Raw genomic sequence first — 27,640 nt, 5'->3', positions numbered from 1 at the left:
TGCTTTTCTACCCTATATCTCAGTGGTAGGCTGAGCATGTGCTTTGCATGCAGAAGGTCCTGGGTTCAATCTTTTGCATGTCCTTGTGAAAGGGAAAAATATTCTAGGTTGTTTGTGTGGAGATTGATCTGGAAGAAGCCAAAGATTGGGCAATATTAGACATTTTGTCATTCATAGCTGAATGGGACTTCGTAGAATCTCTCCCAACCCTTTCACTAAGCTAAAATTATTTCTGACGATTTGTGTGTCTGTGGCTTCATCTGAGAGGAACTTTTCAAAGCTGAAACTTATAAAGAACTATTTGCAATCTACCATGGGACAGTCAAGGCTTTCCGATCTTGCGATATTATCAATTGAAAGTGAGTTGGCGAAAGGCATTGATTTCGATGAAGTGATTCACAAGTTCGCAGCTTTGAAGGCCAGGAAAGGAAAGTTCTGATTTAGTCAAGATGTTCACTAAGTGCTGAAATGTTTGTGTATTTGTTCCTGTTTATTTTTTTGGTATTTTCATTTATGAGTATATTTCTTATGCATTTGTCTACAACTTCTACATTATTTGGGCCATTATTGATTATGCAAACCTAATCCATTAATGTATCTCATGTAACAGTAAAGTCTAATGTTAAAATGAACATAATTTCGATGTAGTTCTTAAACGTTTTTACTTCAAATTCTATTGTTTTCTTACCAAATTTTCACTTTAACCACATGAAACTATGTATACATGTAAATACATTTAGGCTGTGCATATGATATTGTAATTTAAAGGTGTAATTTTAATTTTGCTAGTTTATGTCACTACTATTGCCATTACATTCAGTGATATACGGGAATTATGATTTACGGGTAACATTAGTACAAAAAACATTACTAAGGATTCTGTATGGTCTGGTATGGGAGGAGGTCCATGGGGGTGACACCATGAGTTACCGCACCAGGTGACACCAACCCTAGTGACGCCACTGCCAGTATCTGGAATGATTGGGGCAGGGTTCTCAGACATCCCTGTGCACTCTCACAGATAATATAAGCCGCGGGCTGCTGTGGGAAGGACCAGCGTGCATGCGGCAGCCGAAAAACTGCTTTTATTTTCAATCAAATATACACAGAATATGGCTGTTGCGAAAGATACCACCCCCCCTTGTCTCGTGGTTTTGTTCCATAGGGCACCCTCTTCTTCGTTTCTTGGCAAAGCAATTTTGTTCCACGGGATGCGGACAATTCACTCCCCACGTCCACTTCGTAGCCTCTTGTGTTAGTCAGGCTCACGCTTGCGTGGTGGTGGTGAATTAAAAGCTCTATCCGATGTATGCCCTATCTCCCTTTTTTAAAAATCCCACTCTCTTTCCTTGGTTGCTGTTTCTGTCTTTCTTCCCTTCCTCATTGCAGAGCTGCCTTAGATATATATATTTCAGGCAACCAGGAGGTGTGTTTGCTGACATCACCAAATAAATCCTGTGCAGGAGTGTAAAGTGGTTATTTCAAATAGGCAGGCAGGGGCGGCTGCTGCGGCTGCTGCGGCTGCTGCTGCTGCTGAGTGCCCGGTTGATTCCACTGCCTGGGAATTACTATACTTAGAAAGGGGGAATGAGAGAGCAGCTTGGTCTTTGGCAACTTGCGGCCCCACTCTTCTTCCCTCCTCGATCTCTCCCCTGCTGGCTTTTACAGGGAACATCCAGAGATTACAAACGTGACGCAGAGCTGGGACGCCCGATCATTCAGTGGTAGGGGAAAACGCATGCTTTTTGTCCCCTCTCCCCTTCCCTCCAGGTTGCAGTAGCGTGGCCAAGTTGTAACAGGTGACGGGCATTGGAGGCAGAGGGGTTCCAGTTCCAGAAGGATTTAGTAAAGAGTTGCCTGTACGGGAATGGATAAATCAGTATGTTTTACAGTACTTTATTTTCACGTGCAACTTGCTCGTTGCTGCTGCTTTAAGGCTGTGGCAAGGAGATTTTGAGTCCAAGATTGAGGAAGTTTCATGGAATGATTCTCTAGACTTAGCCTAAATGCTAGTGCCTAGATTTGCATACTGTGTATAACTTCATTTACTTCTCATAGGTTTGTTTGTTCGTTTGTTTGTGGCTAGTAATTGCTCCCTCTCTTTTAAAACACTGCTGTAAAACGCAGTGAGATGTTACCATTTTGCCTTGTTAGACAGACCCTTACTTGGGCTGCAGTCCAGTAAACCTGTAGAGATGTTGGTTGGATGGGGAGAGCTTCTTTCTTGGTTTCATCTGCGCTTTTTTCTGAATCTCCTCTCCTTCAGTGTTTGCTTGTTCTCAGATAATTCTTCTCCTCTCAAGCCCATTGTGGCCTTTGGGGTTAGAGAAGAGGTGGGAAAATGCCTTTGTATCGTTGTAGGATTGCCAACAAGTCAGAAATGGAGTGCTATCCTGCTTTAAAAGTGCCTTTTTGACAGCCTAGTGTGACAAACATCACTTTCTGATTTGCCCATAAAGGTACCGTTAAAAGGCGCAGTTAAAGAGGCTGATCGAAAAGTTGGCAACCCTATATCTTTATGAAACCATTAATAACACTGTCTTACTCTTGCAGCAAAAGGCACTGCCAAGGAATCTGCTGGTAATACCAGACTCAAAATCTGTAGCTGCCTGAACAGAGAGAAGAGGAGATTGCCTTTTCCATTCTTTGCATCATTAAGTTGCTCAGCTTGTAGCAGATGGGACTTGCAAAGATGACCACAGCTTGATGGCCTGAGTTTTTTTATAAACTTTTGATCCCTCCGGGTTTGCTTCTGATACTTTTCCTTTGCAAAAGAAGTTGTCCTTGGAGGTTTTTTTTTTACGAGCAACTTCAGTTGTCTACTCCATTTCCATCTTCCACCCTCTCTCAATGCCTGTGTGGATGCACAAGGCTGTCAAGTGTTTGGTGTAAACCAGGAGCCTCCCAACATTCTAGCCATGTCCTCTGTAGATGGTTTGCAGTATTGGGCTCTTTATGAGTATAAGAAGGATCGGGAGGAAGACCTGGCTCTCTGCCCTGGAGACTTACTCATGGTCAACAGGGCAGGGCTTGCATGTATGGATTATAAGGAGGGAGATGAGAGAAATCCCCAAGGCTGGCTAAATGGCTTCAATGAATGTACCAAGGAATGGGGAGACTTTCCAGGCACTTATGTAGAGTACTTGGGCCCTGTGAGGATTGTGGCTACCATGCCAAAATCAAGGCCCAGACCACTACCACCAGCACCCACGGAGACATCCTCCAGTCACCTGTGGGGTGAGTTCATATATTTCTCAAATGAAATGTTTCTGTATGGGGCATATAAAATATAACAGCTTTCTAGAATTATGGCAAGTTTTTCCTGACTGCATCCATGTGCAGCAATCAGATGAGGGCTGTGTTCTCTGACTGGTTGGCCTTGAACCATGTACTTAAGTTTATAGGAGTTTTTCAAGCTTTGCTTCCATTGTCTGTGCGCATCGCCCCACAAAGGAATGTGCTTTCCCAAGAAACTTTGCCATTTAATATAGGCTTTCCTGTTAAAGTGGGGCTTTCTTGAAAGCCATATGATTGTATAGCTTATGGACTGTGTGGTTTTCAAGCAATGGTCTCCCAAAGCATGCTGCATACTGCATACCAACCACTCAAAGCAAGGAAGGTGTGTGAGTGGGTCGGTGGAAGGAAAAAGGACGCTCATCCTAGACCAGTTTTCCAGCTGGCCCCTCTCTTTCTTTGTGTGTCCAGAAAAATCATTTACATGAAAGCAAGTCAGTGGTTAGCTGGACAAGTGCATGTCTTTGCTGACTGTTGGGAACACTGTATTTATACTGAGATGGGGATGGGGGATTAGGAGGCCATTTCTGGCTTTTGTTTTGTGTGAGAAATGCTGCTGACATTCTAAAACGTTCCATCTCTTTGAATTGTCTAGATGACTTGTATTAGAAAAAGGTCTGCTATTAATTAAGGGAAGGCCCAGCGGTGCACCTTCTTTTGAAATATCTAGAGTCTTGAGGGCCAATTGGGAGGCTATATTGTGGGTGGGGATGAACATGCACTGCTTCATAGCTGAACGTTGCTGAAGGTAGCATGCACCAGGGGGCAGACAGATTTGGCTCTGAGAGGTTTGGGAGAGCTGCATTCTCTTGCTCCAAATCAGTTTTCTATCCATGGAATTAAAAGTGACTTAAGATAACAAATGATTGTTAGAGTGCATGAGAGAAAATCAGGTACATGTGTTTGTTTGTTTGTTAAATATATCATCTAAATTAAGACTGGGCAAGTTGTACCCCTCCGGGCTGCATGTAGCCATATATTCTCTCTGGACAAGTGTAGCTTTTTGTCTTTTTCAATAAGGACATAAGAAAAGCCTGCTAGATCAGGCCAATGGCCCTTCTAGTACAGCATCCTGGTCCCACAGTGACTGACCAGTTGCCCATGGGAAACCTGCAAGCAGGACCTGAGTGCAAAGAACATTCTCCCATCCTGTGGTTTCCAGCAGCTAATATTTGGAAGCATACTGCCTCTGCCTATAGAGGCAGAGCATAGCCATCCTGGCTAGTAGCCATTGATAGCCTTTTCCTCCATAAATTTGTCTAATCTTTTAAATCCATACAAGTTGGTGGCCATCTTTGCCCTTTGTTGCTGTGGGAATAAATTCCATATGTGTGATGGCAAAAAAATATGATAAGGTCTTCAAGTGTTAAACAACAAATTGTTTATCTTTGTTCTAAATTGGGCATGCTTTGTTTTGACTTGTGGATTTGCTTGGCCCTTTTTGTGCATGCAACATGTTTTGCTACTTATGCTGTGTCAGGGACTTGTAGAGAGGGTGGATGAATAGCAACACCATTGGGAATGCCAAGGACACATGTGGACTGCATGGGCTGTGTTAATTCTGCACTTAGCCCTGTCCAGGCCTGACCCAGGGCTATTTATTTATTTATTTATGAGATTTGTTAGATGCCCATCTGGCAGAGGCTAATCTGCCACTCTGGGGGACTTACAACCAAACACAAGTACATTCTATATGAACATAATCAGAATTTATTTTATTTAATTGATTTATTTTATTTATTTACTACATTTATACCCCACCTTTCTTTTTGATGAAACCCAAGGCAGCTTACATATGGTTCCCAGGCGGTCTCCCATCCAGGCACTAACCAGACCTGACCCTGCTTAGCTTCAGCAGGGAGCTGGCCTTATGTGCCTTCAGACCATAGCCTTTGTGCACTCTGGCTGTTGAGAAACCCATAATGTGCAGCAGACAGCTGGGCAACTGGCCCAGTTTCACCAAATTATTTTGAAATAGATTTAAATCGCCTGTATTGTTTTTCTTCTGCTCACTGAGCACCCAGAGAGGCAGGACCGGTTCCAAGGGGCGGCCAGGTAGGGCACTGGCCCGAGGGCCCCTGAGGCTACAGGAGCCCCTGAGGGGCCCCTCTGTTCCCCTTCTGCGATTTGCGGCAGGATCGCTGCCACGGGGCTCCACCATTCCCTTGCTTAACTTACCTTGTTCTGCGGTTGCGCACACAGTGGTGCCTTTAAGAAAGATGGCGGCTTAACTTTTCCTCAGGGGGGAGATGAACGTAAGTGGCCTTAAAGCTGTTTTTTGCAGTTTAATTTCAATATGCTCATGATTGGGCCTTTACACTTTGTTGAGAATCAGACACACATCTCTTTCTCCCCACCCACTTCCCTAACCGAAATACGAAATTGCTTCATCTTGGCAATGCTCAGGGCGATGAATTATTAAGTTTTATTGCCCAACGCCTCAGATTCTTGTGTTGCATAATGCATCATTTGTGTTCTCCAGTCTACATATAAAATATATGATTCCACCTGAAGAAAACAAAAGAGTTGCAAAATCAGTTTTTGTTCCTTGACCAACATTATTTCTAATATCATTGCATGTTGCACATACAACATTTGATCATTATGTGGTTGGCCTTTTCTGCTATACATAAATGATATTTGGTACCTGGTATTGCACAGTCTGTAATAGAGTCAAAGTTGTTTCCAAGGAATTAAATCAGGGGTAAGAAACCTTGGTCCTCCAGATGTTGTTGGACTTCACATGCATCAACCACAGCCAGCATGGTCAATGGTTAAGAATGATGAAAACTGTATTCCAGCAATTTGGAATTTAGGACATTGCCATATATATGGAGTCACATTGGTCCATCTAGCTCTGTATTGTCAACACTGACTGGTATAGTTTCAGACGTTGGACATTCCCAGCCCTAGGTATTGAACCTGGGACCTTCTGCATGTAAGGCAGATGTTCTACTCCTGAGTTATAGCCCTTCTGGAGGCCCACAAGTGTCTCACTCTTGGATTAAATGTTGCCCTTAGGATGCTTCTTACTTTTCATCATCCTTCCAAAGTGTGGAAGCTAAAGTCACTGTCATCACTTCCTTTGTACACAAAACATAATCATATTGGGGAATTTGGGTGAATATTTGGATAAGCCTAGGCAGATATTAGTTAATAACTTAGCTGCCAGAATGTTTAATTGCTGCCAAATGGAAGACCAAGAAATTAGTCTTTCTGAATTAGAATGGCTAAATAAAATATGAAACATAGCAAAATTAGAGAGATTGATTACTAAAATAAAGGCACAATAGTTTGAAAAGAGATTATTTCAATTTGGAGTGAGGCCTTTTGTATACAATTTTGGTTGGTTTATCATAAATTAAATAAGGGAGCAATGCAAACCTTTTGGGGGAGCAGTAAATGCACCTCTACATCCCAGATCCTCCTGCTCACACTGGCTGGGACAGGGGTGGGTGGGTGGAGTTATTTTTTACTTTTTTTTGCTGCACCAGCTCTACACTGATGCAGGAGGAAGGCCTGAATCGGGATTCTCTCTGGGAATGGACCGGCTTTGGATCTAGTGGATCCATTGCTGGTCTTACTCTATCCCCACCTTCTGCAGTGCTTTGCTACAGGGCCTTATGATGACTACAGCAGCTGGTAGGAACACTGCTGGAGGCAGCATGTGCTCTACTGCGCTTTCACTGGGTGCAGCAAGGATCTCTGCAGTTGAGACCCCATGCTGGCTGAGGGACGCCTCCACCTCATCACAACTCCCTCCAGCGTAATAAGAGTTAGGATTGCTATGCTTATAAGCACTTTTTATGTTGCATTAATAATATTGTTATTGGATAGTTGTCACATCTTTGCAGCAATTTTAAAGTTCCCCCATCTTTAAAGTAAATATATAGGTATAATATAGCCGAATGTAATATTTAAAAAGTCAGATTGTGGCACTTTTATTGGTTACCACCTGCCTCAACCTCTTTAGGCAATGGATTACCAGTATACGCAGTGACCATCCTACCATAATTGAGAGCTTTTTGTTTCTTCTTCCTATTTTTTATTACTCGCAACTGCAGTATGTAATGTGTTGCAACCTATCTTAGTTTAAAAGAAGAAAGTAGGTATATGAAAAGCTTCTCTGGCAATTAAATTTAAAAAGGCAAAGACATTTCAAAGAAGTCATGCATTGCTAGTCAGTTGCTCTTAACTTGTTCCATCTTGCTTTAAAAATTATCTAAAGCACTCAGCAAAGGAAATACGAAAGAATTATATTATATAAGAATTATATATACATGTACTGAAATATTAGCTATATACCAGTAAATATATATTTGTTCATAATTAAGTTGACATAAAATGAGCGAATTTGGCTTTCTTCAGTGTTGGGTCCCCAGGTGTTACTGGATTACACATCCCATCATCCCCAACCAGCCTAACCAATGGTCAGGGTTGATGGGAGTTATAGTCCAACAAAATCTGAGCATCCAAGGTTGAAGAACACTGAGCTAGTTGACTAGCCTTCTACAAGCAGCTAATCAGCTTTCCTAGAATGACCAAATTAAACTCTGGCCATATCTGTTCTGTAGGATATCTTGGTTACACTTTGTGCAGTTTTGGCTACAATGTCAAAGGCTGCATTGTGTGGCACTTTGTACTTTGAAGATCAGAAACAGGGTGGCATAGGACAACGCGGTGCTATGTGGTTCTTGAAGTAATGTGACACAGATCATGTGTATTGCCATCTGGAACCTGCAGTTTGGATTGTGCATTAGCACACAGATAATGCAAAACTGCAGCATGGCACAGAGTTGGTTGTGCAGTGATGTGCAACAGTTTTAAACCAGTTTCTACTTTTTCTGCTGGTGGTACATGAGGGGTTTCTTTAGGGCATGTTAAGCACAGAGATTGATGTGCTGATCTTGCTGTTGATATTCCTATTCTCCACAGGAATCCTTTCATTCTTCCTAAAAAAATAATTAAATCTAATTTCTTATTTGCATTGCAGATTTTTTAAAAAACCAAACAAAATCTGGGTCACTTAATGCCTTAGCTAACTTCTGTGCTATCCATTTCCTTTGGCCTGTACTGGTGTTAGGGCACACTGAAATGTCAGCCTTAACAGCAGGGCTGTGGAGTCGGAGTCAGGAGCAATTTTGGGTGGAGTCGGAGTCGATAGAAATGTACCGACTCCGGCTTCAAAATAAATTTTGATTGACAAATTTTTTAAAATATAAATTCAAAATGTCAAAGAAGCTTCCCATGAAGTCAGCTGTATTTGAGCATGTCACCATAACTCAAGATGGAAAACATTTTGTGTGTCAGTGTATGACACAGGACCCAGATGGAGACAAATGCTGTGATGCCAAGATCAGCTCATATTCAGGCAGCAATAAAAATGCTCCTATGAGAGCTTCCAATTTAAAAAGACATTTACAGCCCTTTCCAGGACTGTGGAGTTGGAAGCAATTTTGGGTGGAGTTGGAGTCGGAGTCTGATAGTAGAAAAATAGAGGAGTCAGAGTTGAAGGCTTGGCATACCGACTCCACAGCCCTGCTTAACAGTCCATTTTCTAACTATGTGTGGCTGAAGTCAAAACTCCTTAATGTTAAGAGCTAGGAAAAACCAGGGGCCACAGTTGTGATGGTTTAATATGCTGTTTTCCCAAGGCCATAGGAGCAATCCTGCCATCTTCATGGTACCATTTAAGTTGAAAAGTGACATCTGTTTACTAAGAAAATCTCTTATTCCCCCTAGTGTGACCTTCTTGGTTAACATTTCTAGATTTCTGCAGCTGTCATGTTAGCACAGAAAATGCTTCAGTGACTAGGCAACTGGGGCATTAGCTCTCGTGCTCCAAAGCTCTTAAGCAAAGCAGGATAAAAAGGTCCCCGTGCACCTCAGGTGAAATGGGGAGAGATTTTTGAAGGTGGATGCTCATCTTTCCTCCAGATTGGTCAAGTTGTCTTTGTCCCTCCTCCTTTACACTGCCATCTGCGTCAAATGTAGGAAGTAAAGTTACATCTGGATGTCCTCTGCTAAAGTTTGCTTGAACTCTGAACCCTCTAAGTCAGCCTTTCCCAACCAGTGTGCCTCCAGATGTTGTTGGACCACAATTCCATCTTTCCTGACCATTGGCAAAGCTGGCTGAGGCTGATGGGAGTTGTGGTCCAAAAACATCTGGAGGCACACTGATTGGGAAAGGCTGCTCTAAGTGTACTTAATAGCTAGAAGGAACAGCAGTCTGCTAAAGCAGGGTGGTAATGTTTTTTCAGGCCAAGATTAATAATCTACCTGCCGTATTCTGAACCAGCTGAAGTTTCTGAACAGTCTTCAAGAGCCACCCCACATATTATGCATTGCAGTAATCTAACGTGATTCAGATGAAAGGAGAAACAAAATGTCAACATGTGCTTGATACTAGGGCGTATCTGCCAACTGTTGGTTCTAAACTGGCTGGGCCAGTACTGTCTGACATAGTTGGAAACCAGTCCTTGCATCCTTGCTAGTGCACACAGAATTCTGAGGGTCTAAATACTTCATTCAGTTAGGAGGAGAACAGTGCTGTGAAGAACCAGGTGCACATTTATAACACTTAAAGGCAAAAACATACCTCTAAGCTGTATGCAGTTGAAATTAGCATTTGAAAGAAACCTCTTGGGACACACTGCTGCTCCACGACAAGGAGAGTGTGACAATCTGGGGGAGGGATCTTTTCCCCATAGGCAGACACCCCTTTTTGTGTAAGGGTCCCCTCCACAATAACCACAATAGACTGCTACCTGACAAATTAGCTGTCTAACTAGCTGACAGGGACTCCTCAATCTACAGCAGCTCTGGGAAAAAATAAAAAGAAAGGAGCTTTAGTTTTACTTTCCCAAATCCCAGAGGATACCACATCTTACGGAACTTTGTGAACTATCCTTGGAGCACAACTGGTAGCTTAACAACTGAGCAGTCTTAGCACATGTGGAAGATTTTAGCAAGAAATTACAAAGAAATGCCCGTTTAAACTACTAAGGAAGCCAAATTCCAGCATTTGTAAATAAAGTAAGGCAACAAATCACACACAGATTTGCAGATAAAATCAGAAGGTCAATCTGACTGGTCACATTTTAACTGCTTGAACAGAGTCTTGGGCTTCAGATCATGTGCAGAGTTTCTTTTTGAAAAAATGTTTGGAGAGAATGTAAGGTCTAACAGAGCATCTTTGGTCACCTGAGCAAACAGAGGAGATGCCTCACATGTTTATGGGAATTTGAGACCATTACAAGCCAGCCTTCTTCCTTAGAGGGAATGTAGGGTGAATCAATAGTGAAAAGTTCAATCTCTGCTATCAGTGGCGTAAGTAGTCAAATAAGAAATGTATTTACAGGTTGTTTCCGCTTTCTTAATCATTCTGAACTTCCATTACAAAAGAAACGGCAAGTTCAGACCATGCATATTCTGAGATAAAATATATTTAGAAATACATATTTTAAGAGGAAAATATATTTCAAAACAGGTATTGAAATGCTAGTGTGTGTGTGTGTGTGTAATATAACAGATTAATGCAGAAATGGGACAGAATGGATTTATGAGTTAACACCTGTGACATGAACTAAAATAGACTCATTTGTCCCTGTAGGAATCAATACAGTGTCCACTTGAACTGCACATCATGAGCTTAGCAACTTCCCAGTGTACATGAGGCCTGAGTTCTTCCTTAAGACAGGATCACCAAAAGGTCATCTTGTTCATCTGTGAGCTACAGGACCTTATGGTGCAACCCAGCAGATGATAAGCAATGACCCTTTGTAATGGGAATGCTGATCAAAGCAGGATTTATGCTTCACCTTCTTTTCACTGAAAGAAGGGGGGGCAGCCTTGAGAATTATTGCCTTTGATAGAGTTGTCACTTTATATCAAACACCATGTGGGAGTTGCAGGTGTTGTAAGGTGAGCAGCTTTGTGTCGTCCTCATCATGCACATGTATGAATGTTCTCCTACAACAAGTCAGTTATCTCTTTTTATTGCCCATCAGAATCCAATGAGAATATAAGGCTAGATCCCTTTGAATTTGAAATCTACCATGCAGAAATTCTTACTGCTGTTTAGTCTAGCAGTGCAGTAACCTAGGGGCAAATTGATGCAGAATTCCTAATCCAATTACTCCTTGCCATCCTAGGCAGTAGACAGGAATGTTTTACTTTTGTTTCTCAAACAACAAGATCATCTAGTCCATCCCCTTGAATCAAGGTAGTATTTTCAGTACCAGTGATTCCCAAATACTGGGTTGAGAATGGGATCCACCAAAGACTTGCAGCAACCTTGTGGATTTGTCTTCCAGCTGTCAACATGTGGCCTTTGTTCTAAATCATGTGTTGAAAAAGGCAAATGCATTGCCAGATATAAAAGTTGGATGTTGGGTCTCTTTGGGAACATGTTTAGAAGGTATTTGTTGTATATCCAGCAACATTAATTCACACTATCTTGATTGTAGCATTGGGAAACAGGATAAAGGCAAGCTAGTGAGCTAGAAGGAATAGGCAGAGCAAGTGAATTACAGCCCAATCCTATTTGCATATTTATGCTCAAGTTCCACTGCATGGAGTGGGACTTACTCCAAAACACAGGATTGCAGTGTTGTGTGTTTGTGTTATCTGATTGTTGCGCCCCAGGCGCAAGAGGGTTAGCTCAGAGAGAGGAGTCAGATGAGGATGAGGTCCCTGGGAGCGTTGAAGGAAGGGGGAGCACAGTCAGCCTGCAGACTCCATCGGCCAGCCCCCCCATTGAGGCAGTTCCTGCTCCGCCTGGGAGTCCCCTGCCTGAGCTGTTGGGAAGTGACCCCTCGCGCATGCCAACCACACCCCTGCAGGAATCCCCACCTGGCACTTCAAATGCTTCTCCGCCAGCCAGCTTCCCACTCCCTGAAACCGAGCTGTCACCTACCGAAGCCCTGCTGTCAGATGGGCCGTTGAAGGCTCATCCCTTCTCAACCCGTGCGAGATGGTGTGAGAAAAGGGACCTTGAGAGGGTGGAACTTTGGAGGAGCCGTTGTTTACAGACGAAGACCTTAATTACTTAAGCAGGTGCCTGCCCAGGCTCTAGTGCTGATTCAGCTCTCCCCACACGTTGCAGAGACTGTTTAAGTAGCTTAGCTAGGGAGAGTAGTGAGCTAGAGTAGACAGGTTTATGAAGCGCACTGCTTTGGATATAACCATCACCCTAAAAAAAGGAAAATTGAACCAAGCCTCGCCTCCGTCTCGTGTCTCGGGCTCTGGGCAGGACAGCTTGAATCAGCCATCACCTCCCTTCACTGACGCTCCCATGACTGACACCATGGAGGCTAGCAGTGACACTGAAGGAGAACTTCAAGGAACTGTCCAAGGCTTGTATGCCGAAGCCCAGAATCTCCAGGCAGTAACCCAGAATCTCCAACTCGAGAATCAAAACCTTCGAGGCCTGATTGCACAAGGAGGCACACCACCGGCGGCAGTGCTACCCGTCTGAGTCAAGGTGCCAGTGGGACTACCTCCTCGCTATGGTGGCCAGAGTGACCAGTTCGCCACATTCCTTGCCCAGTGTGAACGATACATACGTGTACGTCAAGCCAAATTTCTGAATAATGATGTGAAGGTGGCATTTATCATCAGCCTCTTGGAAGGAGAAGCAGCCAAGTTGGGCTACCCCGTATCTCATAAGAAACTACCTGTCCTGAAGAGGGATTTCTATTCCAGATTTTTATTTTGAAGAATATTATATTGTTTGAGACTACTCTCTTTTTGGTCTATTTTATTTTGACGAATCTGTTTTCTGACGACCGCCATTAATTGTTTCGATCCTGGGAACTGCATTTTGTTTACTTAAGCATGGAGAGATAAGGCTGTCTGCTCTGTTTATACTGTGATGTCACCAAGTTTGGAGTATTAACCCAATTGTTGCTGAAATAAGAAGTGGTTTTTCTATATTTTTCTTTTAAAATGGCAATTAAGAAAGTGGCTGAGAAGCTGGAAATAACTATGTTTCAGAAAATAATGGATGAGATTGAGATAACGAAACAAAACCTGCGACAGGGTTGTAAGGAGCTGAAAATTGAATTGAGTAAAATGAAGCAGGAGATTAAAGATATAGGGGTCCCTGTGAGAGAGGTGACCCTGGAAGGGGTCCCTGTGAGAGAGGAGACCCCGGAGATTGGAACAAACGTGGAACAGGAAAAAGATTTGGAGTCTATGGACTTTAGAAACAAAATTTATTGTTTGGAGACACAGGAGATTAAAGACATAGGGGTCCTTGTGAGAGAGGAGACCCTGGAGACTGGAACAGGGGTCCCTGTGAGAGAGGAGACCCTGGAGACTGGAACAGGGGTCCCTGTGAGAGAGGAGATCCCGGAGATTGGAACAAACGTGGAACAGGAACAAGATTTGGAGTCTATGGATTTTAGAAATAAAATCTATTGTTTGGAACTCAATGTTATCTCTGAAGAAATTAATGAAGATTCTAGAGATAAAGTTATCAATGGCATGGATAATCTTCTGGACTGGAATGATGTGATGGAGCCCAATATAGAGAAAATCTATGGAATTAACTGCAGCCATGTGACAATGGAAAAACTTTCAAGAGATGACCCAGTGTATTTTGAAAAAAAGAACAGAGATATGATTTTACAGCAGTATTTCAGCAACCTATTCAGAATGGATGGCAAGAAAATATTTGGGATAGAGGTAATTCCCATTAGACTCTTACTATATGACTATGGCTTTGACAGCAAGATTATTATGGATTACTGATAATGGAAGATTGGATACTGAAATTACTGGACTTAACAAGACTACTGAAGATGGAAGATGGAAAATGGAACTAATAGGGATAATAGAACAATGGCTACTGAAATTACTGAACCTAACAGATTCTGATGTGATGGATTAATTGAAATGTTTATTTTGACTATGGTTATGACAACAAGATTATCATAATTAGTAATGAGATGGATTAATCGATATGCTTATCTGGAAAAAAAAATTGATAGATATATTTCTTAAAGAATTGAAACCTCTCTTTGACTTTTTGTGGAAAGAATAAAGTAATGTTTATGAGATTTGATGATTAAGTAAGATAACTACTGGAGGAAAGTGATTTTATAATATGACTTAAGAGACAGGATTGTTATATATTATAGACTTATAACTGATTTGATCTTTGACAAATGGGAAGTCAATATTTTACTCTTTATTTTTTATTTTTGTTTTTTTTTCTTTTTTTTCTTTTTGTTTAACTATTTTTGATTTTGTTTTTTGTTTTTGAATGTTTTATGATTTTGTCTTGTATGTTTTATGAAAATCTGAATAAAAATTATTGAAAAAAAAAAAAAAAGAAACTACCTGTCCTGGGTCAATATACTGCTTTCGTCGCAGCCATGACCGAGATGTTTTGTGATCCTCAGCATAAAGAGATGGTCACCCACCAGCTAGGGACCTTGAAGCAGGGGAAAGGCTCCGTGGTGACCTATACTAACACGTTTCGTGTCTTAGCCCAGGAGGTGGAGTACAATGACCCAGCTTTGATGTACTTCTACCGGAATGGGCTTAGCCCATAGGTGCTGGATGATTGGCACGCACCTCCCTGCCTGGCAGCCTGGTGGGGCTGATTCAGTTATATTTGCAGATAGACAGTCAGATTGAAGGTCGCCACTTGGAGCACAGGGTGGAATTTCCATGTTCTCAGGCTCCCCCACCTCTCCCCCACATCCCTTTCCTGCCTAGCGTGGGAACCTCAAATTCATGGGGGGGGGTGGAGCCCATGCAAATCGGAGGGGCTAGATCACATCTGTCAGAGGAGGAGAAGGAGAAGCGCAGGAGGGCGGGGTTATGTCTGTACTGCAGGAAAGGGGGGCACCTGGCCTGAGGATGCCCCTCGAAGGGAGAAAGAGCTCCGGTGCAGGAAAACTTCAAATCCCAGCTCTTGTAGAGGCCAAAGAGTTGGGAGCGATGCAGACACTGTGGCCTCACCAGCAACCCCTCCCGTTGCAGCCTGCCCTTCACCTGCCGGTTTGACTGACTCTTCGTTCGGGACAAAGTCTTCACTTTAGCGCCATGATCGACAGTGGGGCTTCATCAAGTTTTATGGTCTGGAATTTCACTCAGGAGCATGGCGTGCCCACCCAAATGCTTGAGCAGCCCTTGTCCGTCAAGACCATTGATGGGCAGTTCTTAAAGTCAGGAACTGTTACCAGGGCAATGGGGACACTAGAAATGGAAATCCTGGGACACGTGGAGAGACTGTCATTCTACGTGGCTTCCCTGACTCACTTCCCAGTGATGTTGGGAATGCCCTGGTTGGTTCAGCACAACCCCACAATTTTCTGGGACAAAGCAGTGGTGGTGTTTACCTCGGGATATTGCCATCAGCACTGCCAACCATACAAGAAGCCCCCCCCCCCGATGTTGTGGCTGGAGTCGTACTGCAGGAGGGAGTTATCTTGCCGGACAAGTATGAGAAGTACCGGGATGCGTTTGACAAAAAGGAAGCCAATCAGTTGCCCCCCTACTGGATCTGTTTGTCCAGGAAAAGCACTCAGAGTTAGAGGAGCAGTCTACTGGGAGTCCAGAGGGCTACATGCTGAAGGGGGGTGCTGTATCATCACGATGCTGTGTACATGCCCCCCAGTGACATGAGAGCCAAGGTCCTGCATCAGTGTCATGACTCCCCACTGCTGGGCACTTTGGAGTCTTCAAAACTTTGCAGTCAGTCGCCAGGGAGTTTTGGTGGGCCCGGATGAAGGGGGAGGTGGAGCGCTACATCCAGTCCTGCCCCGCCCCACCTGTGCCAGAGCTAAACATGTCATGGAATGGCCAGCACGACTCTTAGAGCCTCTCCTTACCCCCCATGGTCCTTGGCAGATAGTAACTATGGACTTCATCACTGACCTTCCCTCCGTGTGGGGGAAGACAACAGTGTTGGTGGTGGTGGATGCTTTTACTGAAATGGCTCATTTCATTCCGTGCATGGGACTCCCAAACACACGAGACATGGCTCAACTGTATGTGCAGCACGTGTACAGGTTGCACGGCCTCCCAGACAGTTTAGTTTCAGACCAAGGGACACAGTTTACAGCTCAGTTTTCCAGCGCCTTGTGGCAACTGCTGCAGAGCGAACTGAGACTGTCGTCGTCTCATCACCTGCAGACGGATGGTCAGACTGAGAGAATGAATGCCACGTTGGAGCAATATTTCCACTGTTATGTCAACTACCAACAGGACACCTCGGTGTCCTTTTTGCCTTTAGTGGAGTTCGCTTACAACAATGCAGTGCACACTACCATGCAACAGACTCCATTCTTTGCCAACCTGGGATACCACCCCTGAGCGTTCGCCGCCCCACACGGCAGCCCCTCCATTCCAGCCGCCAAGGACCTTGTGCAAGAGCTCCAGGCAATGCAGCAGCTGTTAAAGGAACAGTTAGAGAGGGCAAAGATGGACTATAAGAGAGTCGCAGATCAGCACCGATAGGAGGAGCCCGTAATCCGTGGGGGAGACAGGGTGTGGCTGTCCACACATTACCTGCCTCCATGGGGGTGCTGCCATAAGTTAGAAGATCGAAAGGTGGGCCCCTTTGAGGTGGAGGCTCAGATCAATCGGCTTTTCATCTGAGGCTGCCTCCTTCCTTCAAGATACACCGAGTGTTTCATCACTCCCTGCTTACTGTGGAACACCCTCTGGATCCCCATAGAATGCCCCCCATCACAGTGAATGGGCAAGAGGAATATGAAGTGGAACAGATTTTGGACTTGCAGAAACGCCAAGGGCGGCTTCAATATTTGATTCACTGGAAGTTATATGACCAGACGGAGCATTCATGGGAATCAGCCGACAACATTAATGAGTTGGACTTGGTGAGGGAGTTCCATGATGCTTACCTGGACAAGCCCAAGCACAGGGGGTGGGGGGAGATGGTGCATGGAGGAGGGGATGATGTTGTTCCCCAGACACAAGAGGAGTTAGCTCAGAGAGAGAAGTCAGATGAGGATGAGGTCCCTGGGAGCGTTGAAGGAAGGGGGAGCACAGTCAGCCCGCAGACTCCATTGGACAGTCCCCCCATCCAGGCAGTTCCCGCTCCACCTTTGAGTCCCGTGCCTGATCTGTTGGGAAGCGACCCCTTGTGCCCCAACCACGCCCCCACAGGAATCGTCGCCTGGCACTTCAAATGCTTCCCCGCCAGCCAGCTTCCCGCTCTCTGAAGTTGAGCCTTCACCTACCGAAGCCCTACTGTCAGATGGGCTGTTGGAGGCTTGCTCCCTCTCACCTTGCGCAAGATGGTGTGAGAAAAGAGACCTTGAGAGGGTGGAACTTCGGAGGAGTCATTGTTTACGGGTGAAGACCTTCCCTACTTAAGCAGGTGCCCGCCCAGGCTCTAGTGCCGATTCAACTCTCCCCACACGCTGCACAGGCTGTTTAGGTAGCTTTGCTAGGGAAAGTAGTGAGCTAGAGTAGACAGGTTTATGAAGCGCACTGCTTTGGATATAACCATCACCCTAATAAAACGTGAATTGAACCAAGCCTCACCTTCATCTTGTATCTCGGGCTCTGGGCTGGACACTAATATTGTGAAGCTATGCAGTCTATTTCTCTCACACAAAACATGTTTTGCTCCTTTTGCTGTAATATACTGCAGAAAAAGGGCTGCTACCCGTGATCTTTCTTGCCTGCTTTTTGTGACATGGATTTTAGAACTCTTTCTTTGTAAAGCTGCTGCCACCAGGCATGGACAGGAGAGTTTGCCCATTTCCCCCCACATCTTCCCTTAGAAAGGTACTGATTCGTTGCTTTCAGTTGGGTGATTTATTTTTTATCTATTTTTATTTTATTTATTGCACTTTTAGACCGCCCTATAGCGACAAGCTCTCAGGGCGGTGTACAACAGGATAAAACCACATTAAAATACAGGTGAGTGTGGGTACAATACAACATTATAAAAGCAAGATTAAGACAAAGATTAAAATAAAATTACAATTACAATTAGATTTAAGTTTAAAATTAAAATTAAGATTAAGATTAAAATGCCTGGGCAAAGAGGTAGGTCTTTACCTGGCACCGAAAAGATAACAAAGAAGGCGCCAGGCGTATCTCGTCAGGGAGGGCATTCCATAATTCGGGGGACACCACTGAGAAGGCCCTAGATCTAGTTATTGCTCTCCGGGCCTCCCTATGAGTTGGGACCCGGAGAAGGGCCTTTGACATCAAGCGTAGCGAGCGGGTAGGTACATAGCGGGAGAGGCGTTCCACCAGGTATTGCAGTCCGATGCCATTAAGGGCTTTATAGGTAAGAACCAACACTTTGAATCTGGCCCGGAAACATATTGGTAGCCAGTGCAGTTGGGCCAGGACAGGTGTTATATGGTCAGATTTTTTAGTCCAAGTAAGAACTCTGGCCACAGCATTCTGCACTAGCTGAAGTTTCCGAACCGTCTTCAAAGGTAACCCTACGTAGAGTGCATTACAGTAGTCCAATCTAGAGGTTACCAGAGCATGAATAACTGTGGTGAGGTTCTCCCTGTCCAGATAGGGTCGTAGTTGGGCTACCAGCCGAAGCTGATAGAACGCATTCCGTGCCACCGAGGCTACCTGAGCCTCCAGTGACAGGAGCGGATCTAATAAGACCCCCAAACTACAGACCTGCTCCTTCAAGGGGAGTGTAACCCCATCTAGGGTAGGTCGGACATCAACCATCTGGGCAGAGACCCCCCCACCAACAGCATCTCAGTCTTGTCAGGATTGAGTCTCAGTTTATTAGCTCTCATCCAGTCCATTATCGCGGCCAGGCAGCGGTTTAGTACATTGACAGCCTCACCTGAAGAAGATGAAAAGGAGAAGTAGAGCTGCGTATCATCATGATTATAGTTAGGTAGGATACACTGTGACGTAGAGGCGGCCTTCAACCCAGGTCCATTCTTACAAAGAAAGCTGCTGGTGTTAGGGCTCATCTCAACATGCACAATGTTGTCTTTTTTTATATAGATAAACAGATTTGTATATTATTCTTATGCCCACCCTAATACTCACAGCAGTAAGAAGTTTTAGGAGTTCCAATTCATTCCTTTGAAATGAATTTATGGGAAACTGATTCTGTTTACATTTATTAGGAGATATACAAGTTGAACATAGGTAGGGGTTCACAACATTAACATCCCAGCAGATACTGTACTCCCATCAGATACCTAGGGGGAGAAGGACTTGCACCCTAATGATGCTTCCAGGGCTCCAGCTAAACTCTTTCACCTCAGCCTGATCTCATCTCAGGACTGCTTATATTTCATACAGACACAGAATGAGCACATTTCACAGCCCCCTTCTAGAAATTCTGTTGCCATTTCCTTAGTTATACAAAGGCCAGGCGCTTCAGGATTATCAGTGCAGGACCTTCCTTAAAAAGGGAATTTGCTAGGCTAAATATATGTAACCAATTTTGGTCCCTTTAGTAGTCACTTCTTTACACCCACAGACTTGCAGGATTGCCAGTGGGATGGGGTTCGTTGGAGTATCATTCAATTGCTTTTGCAAAAAAATACCGTTACAGTGATGTCTTGCAAATGAAAGGGGCTTCAGTGTGGATTGCACCCAGATAAAGGAACACTCCAGTGCCATGGCATTTGAAATACCAGCATCTGTTACGATTTCTAAGGCTATGGTGATTTTGGAATACGGGCCATTCTTGAAAAGAAGAGGCAAGTAAGGATGTATCCTTTGTGAAAGAAAAATGGATATACATAATAATAATGTTCAAAATATAAAATATCTCACTACATGTGTGTGTGAAACTTGAATCCTGCAGCAAATAAGTTGCAATCCCAAACTAAAAAGAAAAAGAAAAGAGCAGGGAGTGAGGGAAGCTGCTGCTTTTATTGGCCTTGTTCTGATGCAGGGCTCATGAGCAGTGACTGTTTCAGCTACTGTGGCAGGGCATCCTATTGCATCCTGTCAAGTTAGAGCTGCATTCCTACCTCCTGCTTGCCGTGAGGGCATGGTGTCCTTGGCAGACTCCCCTCCTTGCCCAGCTGTTCCTGGCAAAGGTGTGAAGAGAAGCATCTCTCTCCGTCCATCCAACAGTCAAGAAAGAGCCAAGGAAACCAAAGAATACAAACAAATTTGACCCAGTTTTGACAAGCAGGATTTCATAAGAGGAGTTGCTTCAAATCAACACATAAGAAAATGGGTTTTTCAACTAAAATTCCATAATTATAGATCCCTTCCTCCTTTGGAACACAGCACTCCTAACCCCTATAAACTTATTGAAAGATATTGCTTTAGACACTTGGAAAAATAATACTGTATTGCTGAGTTTGTGTGAGTGTGCTGTTTGCACATAAATGTGTCTACCACTGTCCCTAAAACTTGCCAACTATTCATGTTTGACCCATATTTTTGATTTTAGCAAGGGTTTTGGGGGGTTTAGGATTGTTTTGATTAAAAGCCAGGTTCGACCAAAGTATCCTTTTTGGCCCTAGCCCACCTGATTCATGAGAACCTGGATGCGTGCCGAAATATGGGCTGGCAGTACATGCGTGCACGCTGAGCACATGATTATACTTTTGCAAACCCAATGTCCTGTTGAGTTCTATGGGGCTGAGTCCTTAGTAAGTGTGGTTAAAATTGCAGTCTTCAGGGCATCCATCTTTACTCCTGAGTGTTCCCATCTAACATCCCCAAGGCATGGCTTTCTTCCTATAATGGCCTTCTTGTGACTGGCCTGGCCTGGCCTGGCGGTACTTAAACCCTTCTTGCAGAAGCAAGTAGGCTAGATTAAATATTCCTTACCCAGGCTGTCTAAGCAGGTGAGAAGGAATGATCCCGTCACTTCAGCTGGACCTGGAAATACCCTCGTTTAGCTAAGATTTCTATCATAATTTCCAATCGGAGATGTTTGTTTGTTTGTTTGAGTGGTATGTTCCAAGTGACTGGTTGATGCTTAATGTATCATTCTTAATGACATCACCAGGGCCCACCCCTTGATATCACCAGGGCCTGCCCCTATGACATCACTAGAACATGCCCCATGACATCACTAAGGCCCGCCCCTGACACCTCAGGGTTTGGGATGCTTCTGACCTGGCAACCCTAGTCTCAGCACATGTTATCAACCCACATTTCAACACATACCAGAGGCAGGGCTGTGGAGTTGGAGTCGTGGAGTCGGAGTCGGATCCAGAAGCAATTTTGGGTTGAGTCGGAGTCTGTAGAAATGTACCGACTTCGGCTTCAAAATAAAAACTTTCATAGGAATTTAGGAAAGTTTTCTTGTTCAGAAATTTTAATCAAATAAATATATTTTATGTTCTGTCAATCTAGCCTGATGATTCACGTGGTGGTGATGAAATGCCTTTTGCTACCATTTTACTACAGTAAATTTGTTATTACTAGTTAATATACATTTGCCATTTATGAAGGAGTCGGAGTCACAGTAGAAAAATAGAGGAGTCGGAGTTGGAGTCGAAGGTTTGGTGTACCGACTCCACAGCCCTGACCAGAGGTCCTGTGAATCGGTCTTAATGTAGGCAGGATCACGTTTTCTTGCAGTACTGTGTGGTATTTGTTTCAGAAAGGAAACTAGTTTGTTGGTAAATGGCAAAACTTGACATATAGGGCACTGCAATTAATTGACCTATAACATATGAACAAAGAAATGGCTTAGCTAGTAGAAATCACTATGGCATTCCTAGAGAGAGAAAAGTTATTTGTTTATTTCATTCCATTTATTAATAGATTTCCTTAAAATATTTTGAAGCAACTGAACAATAAAACATTAACAATAAAAGAAATTACAAAATTTCATACATAAAACAATTAAACAATTTAATATAGAAAAACAATTTAGTATATAAACTGTAGATTTGGGGACGACAGTAGAACATTGCAAGTGTAGAGTAATGCACATTGGGAGGGAAATTGTAACTTCATGTATATGCTAAATGCAGTCTGAACTGATGGTGAAATAGCAAGAAAGAGACCTTGGGATCATGGTGGTGATCAATGAAAATGCTGAACCAGCGTGTGGCAGCTGTGAAAAAGACAATTCCGTCTTAGGGATCATTTGGAAAGGGATTGAAAAGTACAACTGTCGATGTTGTAATGTTGTTATGTGTACACCTGGAATATTGTGTACAGTTCTAGTTGCCTCACCTCAAAAAGAATATTGCAGAGCTGGAAAAGTTTCAGAAAAGGAAAATTAAAATCATCAAGGGGTTGGAGCAACTCCCGTATGAGGAAAGGTTACAGCGTTTGGGCCTTTTTAGCTTAGAAAACAGCTGAGTAGTGCGGGACATGATACAGGTATATAAAATTATGCATGGTGTTAAAAAAGTAGTTAGAGATTTTCCTCCTTCTCTTATAATATTAGAACCCGAGGTCATTCAGTGAAGCAGTGACATTTTTATTAACGACTTAGATGAGGAGGTACAAAGCATGCTTATCAAATTTGCAGATGATACAAAGTTGGGGGGCATAGGTAATACTGTGGAAGACAGAAACAAAATTCAAAGGGACCTTGTTAGGCTGGAGCATTGGGCTGAAAACAACAGAATGAAATACAACAGGGATAAATGCAAAGTTCTAAACTTAGGAAGAAGAAACCAAATGCACAGTTATAAGATGGGGGGATACTTGGCTCAGCAGTACGACATGTGAGAAGGATCTTGGAATTGTTGTTGATCACAAGCTGAATATGAGCCAACAGTGTGATGTGGCTGCAAAAAAGCAAATGCTATATCAGGCTGCATTAACAGAAGTATAGTTTCCAAATCACATGCAGTACTAGTTCCCCTCTATTCAGAACTGGTTAGGCCTCATCTTGAATACTGCATCCAGTTCTGGTCTCCGCACTTCAAGAAGGATGCAGACAAACTGGAACAGGTTCAGAGGAGGGCAACAAAGATGATCAGGGGACTGGAAACAAAGCTCTATGAGGAGAGACTGTTTGAACTGGGCATGTTTAGCCTGGAGAAAAGAAGACTGAGGGGAGATATGATAGCACTCTTCAAGTACATGAAAGGTTGTCACATAGAGGAGGGCCGGGATCTCTTCTCGATGATCCCAGAGTGCAGGACGCGGAATAATGGGCTCAAGTTGCAGGAAGCCAGATTTTGACTGGACACCAGGAAAAACTTCCTAACTGTTAGAGCCATATGACAATGGAACCAATTGCCTAGAGAGGTAGTGGGCTCTCCGACGCTGGAGGCATTCATGAGGCAGCTGGACAGCCATCTGTCGGGAATGCTTTGATTTTGATTCCTGCATTGAGCAGGGGGTTGAACCTGATGGCCTTATAGGCCCCTTCCAACTCTACTATTCTATGATTCTAAGCTGAATGTTGGAAGATTCAGAGCCTCTTCATGCATGGTGCATGGTTAAGCTGTTGAATTTGTTATCACAAGATATAGTGGTGGCCACCAACTTGGATGGCTTTAAAAGGGGTTTAGACAAATTCATGGAGGATAAGGCTATCAATGGGTATTAGATATGATAGCTACCTGCAATGTTGGAGGAGGTGTTATGCCTCTGAATACTAGTTGCTAGGAATCACAAGTGAGGAGAGGAGTGCTCTGTAAGGTTCTGCTTGCAGACTTTCCATAGGCGTTGGTTGGCCACTGTCAGGATGCTGGATCCAGCGTGGCTCTTTTCTTAACATGCCACAGAAAGGACACAAAAGTGTGTACAGGGTAAGAAATAACTGTCAGGTTGCCAGGAGGTAGCTTCATAAGATTCCTTTCTAGCAGCATGTCCGTTTTTTGGAAAATTAGTGATTCTGCTAATAGCTGTGCACCCTTATTTATTTTTTATTTACTTACAATATTTATATATACACACACTACACATAAGTGGAATTGGTTACAGGATGGCTTACAACAATTAAAATATCAAAGCATTGTAGAACAACAGATGCACACTCACTTTGCAACTGCAATTTTCCTCGCAATTTTGTTGGAGGCAGCTACTTTGCAGTTATTGACTATGAAATCCTTTATTTCTGCTGGAATTGTTCTCTGGTTTTTAGAGTTAATTTTCAGTTTTACACTTGCCGGTATGAGTCAACTCAAGTATATTTAAAGTGTAGAAATTCAACTCGTATATCGCTTTTCTGATTCTTTACCAAGTTCAAGATTGGGAGAGTTGCAGTATCCTGATTTAGGCTACATTCTATAAATACATGTTTGGGAGTTAGCTCCATTGAACTGAGACTTATTCCAGAGTAGACATCGACAGGACTTCGCCATCATTCCCTTTTAACCACCACAGCAATAAAAGACATGGGAATGAATTGGGAGTGACCCAGTGCTGTTCCATGATTGCTGATAGAGTGATCCTAACTCTAGAGAGCTGGCATAACTGATGCCAGCTTAAATTATCCCTTTCTCAAACACCATTCAGGAGGAATTTGAATTATGCCGCTATCCTTTTTGTTGGCAAAGTTTTGTCAGGTTGCTAGGTCATGTGACTGAGCTGAAAGGGGTTTGAATAATTGTATGTCTTCCTTTGCCCTGTCCCATCCCTGCCACGCCCCACCACACCCCTGGAACACCTCCTTTTTCTTTTTTCTTACGCGGGCATAAGTTCTGCCAGCTGAGCCAAGGAGAGGGACTTACGCTGATGAGTCCAAAAAAAGATTTGGATTGTACAGTTAGATTGCTAGTTTGCAGCTCAAAAGATCTGCATTTCATGATGTGGAAAATGATGCAACTCCAGCTTTTGCTGCCTGTTCCACCTTCATTGTCCACTCTTCTTCCCCTGCTCAGGGTAGTGATGGACTGAAAAAAGTTATAAACATGGACATACAGTGTTTATTTCTGTTGCTAGTTAATACATTTGTAACAACTTCCAGAGGGATAGCCTTGTTAGTCTCTTGCAACAAAGAGTCTAGTGGCACCTTAAAGACTAGCAAATTTATTATGGTATTATAAATTAGTCTTTAAGATGCCATAAGGCATCATTCTGTAATGACAACAGAAGATTTATGTAACTTTAAAGTTGACAATGAGAACATTGAACTTGTCAAGGATTATCAATACCACAGCACAGTCATTAACCAAATGGAGAGAATAGTCAAGAAATCAGAAGAAGGTTAGGACTGGGGAGGGCAGCTATGAGAGAACTAGAAAAGGTCCTCAAATGCAAAGATGTATCACTGAACACTAAAGTCAGGATCATTCAGACCATGGTATTCCCGATCTCTATGTATGGATGTGAAAGTTGGACAGTGAAAAAAGCGGATAAGAGAAAAATCAACTCCTTTGAAATGTCGTGTTGGAGGAGAGCTTTGTGCATACCATGGACTGTGAAAAAGACAAATAATTGGGTGTTAGAACAAATTAAACCAGAACTGTCACTGGAAGCTAAAATGATGAAACTGAGGTTACCATATTTTGGATACATAATGAGAAGACATGATTCCCTAGAAAAGACCATAATGCTGGGAAAAACAGAAGGGAGTAGAAAAAGAGGAAGGCCAAACAAGAGATGGGATGGATTGACTCCATAAAGGAAGCCACAGACCTGAACTTACAAGATCCGAACAGGGTGGTTCATGACAGATGCTCTTGGAGGTCACTGATTCATAGGGTTGCATAAGTCGTAATCGACTTGAAAGCACATAACAACAACAAAGGCTCTTCAATATTTTTGTGTATCTGACAGACTCTGAATGAAGATGTTGCAAAGATGAACTCACTTTGGGTTTAGAAATGTAAGGAGCCTTTGTCCAAGTTCTGATGCCAGTAATTCCAGTTTTGTAGCTAGAATGGATGAGATCCCAAGGTTGACAATTTTACCACTTCCTAAGGACTGGAACTGTCACTGATTTCTGGAGTTTTAGAGCCACCTACTGGCCAGCATTCACACTAGTAAATGTGCAAATGCCACAAATTGATAACCTGCAATAGAAAGGTGGGTCTTTGTTTTGGAGATCTGGAACTATGAAGCAGATTTTCTGTAACTTGCTTAAATATGTATCAGAATTGGGAGGTGATCTGCAACCATGTGCACTTTTTGATATTGATTAGTTCAGTTTATTTGTAAGCCATAAACATCAGATACAGTACAGGATTTTCAGAAAATCACAGCAGAGAAAAGGCACACTGGGTTGCATTCAACGTAGTGCTAAGTTGCTGGTGGCGTCAGTGCATGGATTTCTCCTTGTACAACAGAACGTTCTCCTACCTGTCCTCTCCCTGCACTTCCTTCAATCTCTTCTGGTGGTTCCCTCTGGAGCAGATTTGGGGATGGTGCAGGAGAAGAGGGGGGAAAGTCTCATTGCGGTAGTGCTAATCCTTGCATTAGTGCAGTTATTGAGTTGAATACAGCCCACTATAGAGGCACATAGGCTGTGCCTTTTAAAAATAAGTGTATAACAAAATCCATGCTAGAAGTAGTTTAAAAATACATTTTTATATATATATTAAGAGCACACAACTCTCTTGAACAATTTGTGAAATAATGAGAGTCCTGAGAGATTGTGGTGAGGCATTCTCATATAATCTGAAGAATTAATAGTTGGATTTGCTTGATTTCCTGTTCCTTATCTTTTTTTCTTTTGGTATCATGTCTATTAGATTATAAGATTTCGGGTGAGGACTGTGTTGCTTTTCAACCTTTGTAGAGCGCTCAGAAAACTTCAGGATGATGATTATAGTTATTATTATCGAGTGACCTAGCAAAGGTGGGGGGAAGTCTGTTACTCAAATGGATCAGTGTCCATACTACATGAGAATTGACTGGTTTTCTGACCTGGAATGAAATAGAACTGTGAACTTGAAATTCAGGTGTTTGACCAAGTCTTGGCATGACTTATTCGGACTAGAGTGCAAGTAGTGCAAGTCTCACTCTGAAGCTGACCTAATGCATAATTAGTGCACTTAATCATACCTACCGTGTAAGAGGCAAAGAAGGTATATTTCATAGCCTGCATTGCATCCTCTAGTAATTGGCTGACAGAGAATGGTCTGGAGTTTGCTGACTCCTATTGTGGGGGAGGGACCCTGGAGCATTGGAGGGCCTGCTGTAATCCACTGGCTACACATTTTGAGTATAAAGTTACTTGACTTCTGAGTGACCTTGACTCCACAGTTATTGCAGTTCCAGTTTCAGCACCCAGTGCCACAGTCTGTTATGTATTGTGGGATTGGCTTCAGTTTGTGCAGCTATATGCCTGACCGCATGCCCTCTTGGCCCTTGTTTCTCTTGACTCATTAAATCTAGCAGAGGGGCTTTGACGGGTTGGTCCAGAGCATGGTTAATACTTCATTGTAAAAGGGTGCAGTCCCTGTTGCCTCGAAACAGGTGGTGATATGACAATTCTTAAAGAAACTGGCCCTGGACCCTTTGGTTTGGAATAACTACG

General features: G+C 43.3%; 1 protein-coding gene across 5 annotated transcripts in view; it reads left to right on the top strand.

The window, feature by feature from the left end:
* Positions 1 to 1,341: 1,341 nt before the first annotated feature.
* The window catches only part of LOC133387641 (phosphatidylinositol 3-kinase regulatory subunit alpha-like), a 239,943-nt gene continuing 213,644 nt past the window's right edge, over positions 1,342 to 27,640 (top strand). For 2 of the 5 annotated variants that reach the window (XM_061632858.1, XM_061632853.1), the window contains exons 1-2: positions 1,342 to 1,724; positions 2,554 to 3,237. In XM_061632858.1, coding sequence (XP_061488842.1) covers positions 2,919 to 3,237 — 319 coding nt within the window. In that variant the 5' untranslated portion in view covers positions 1,342 to 1,724; positions 2,554 to 2,918. Of the gene's footprint in view, positions 1,725 to 1,785; positions 1,880 to 1,946; positions 2,059 to 2,553; positions 3,238 to 27,640 lie in introns of those variants that run through there. The other 3 variants (XM_061632857.1, XM_061632854.1, XM_061632855.1) reach the window with 3 other exon arrangements.

This window comes from Rhineura floridana, chromosome 6 (assembly GCF_030035675.1).
Source record: "Rhineura floridana isolate rRhiFlo1 chromosome 6, rRhiFlo1.hap2, whole genome shotgun sequence".
Classification (NCBI taxonomy): Eukaryota; Metazoa; Chordata; class Lepidosauria; order Squamata; family Rhineuridae; genus Rhineura; species Rhineura floridana.
This window is presented reverse-complemented; position numbering and strand designations above follow the sequence as displayed.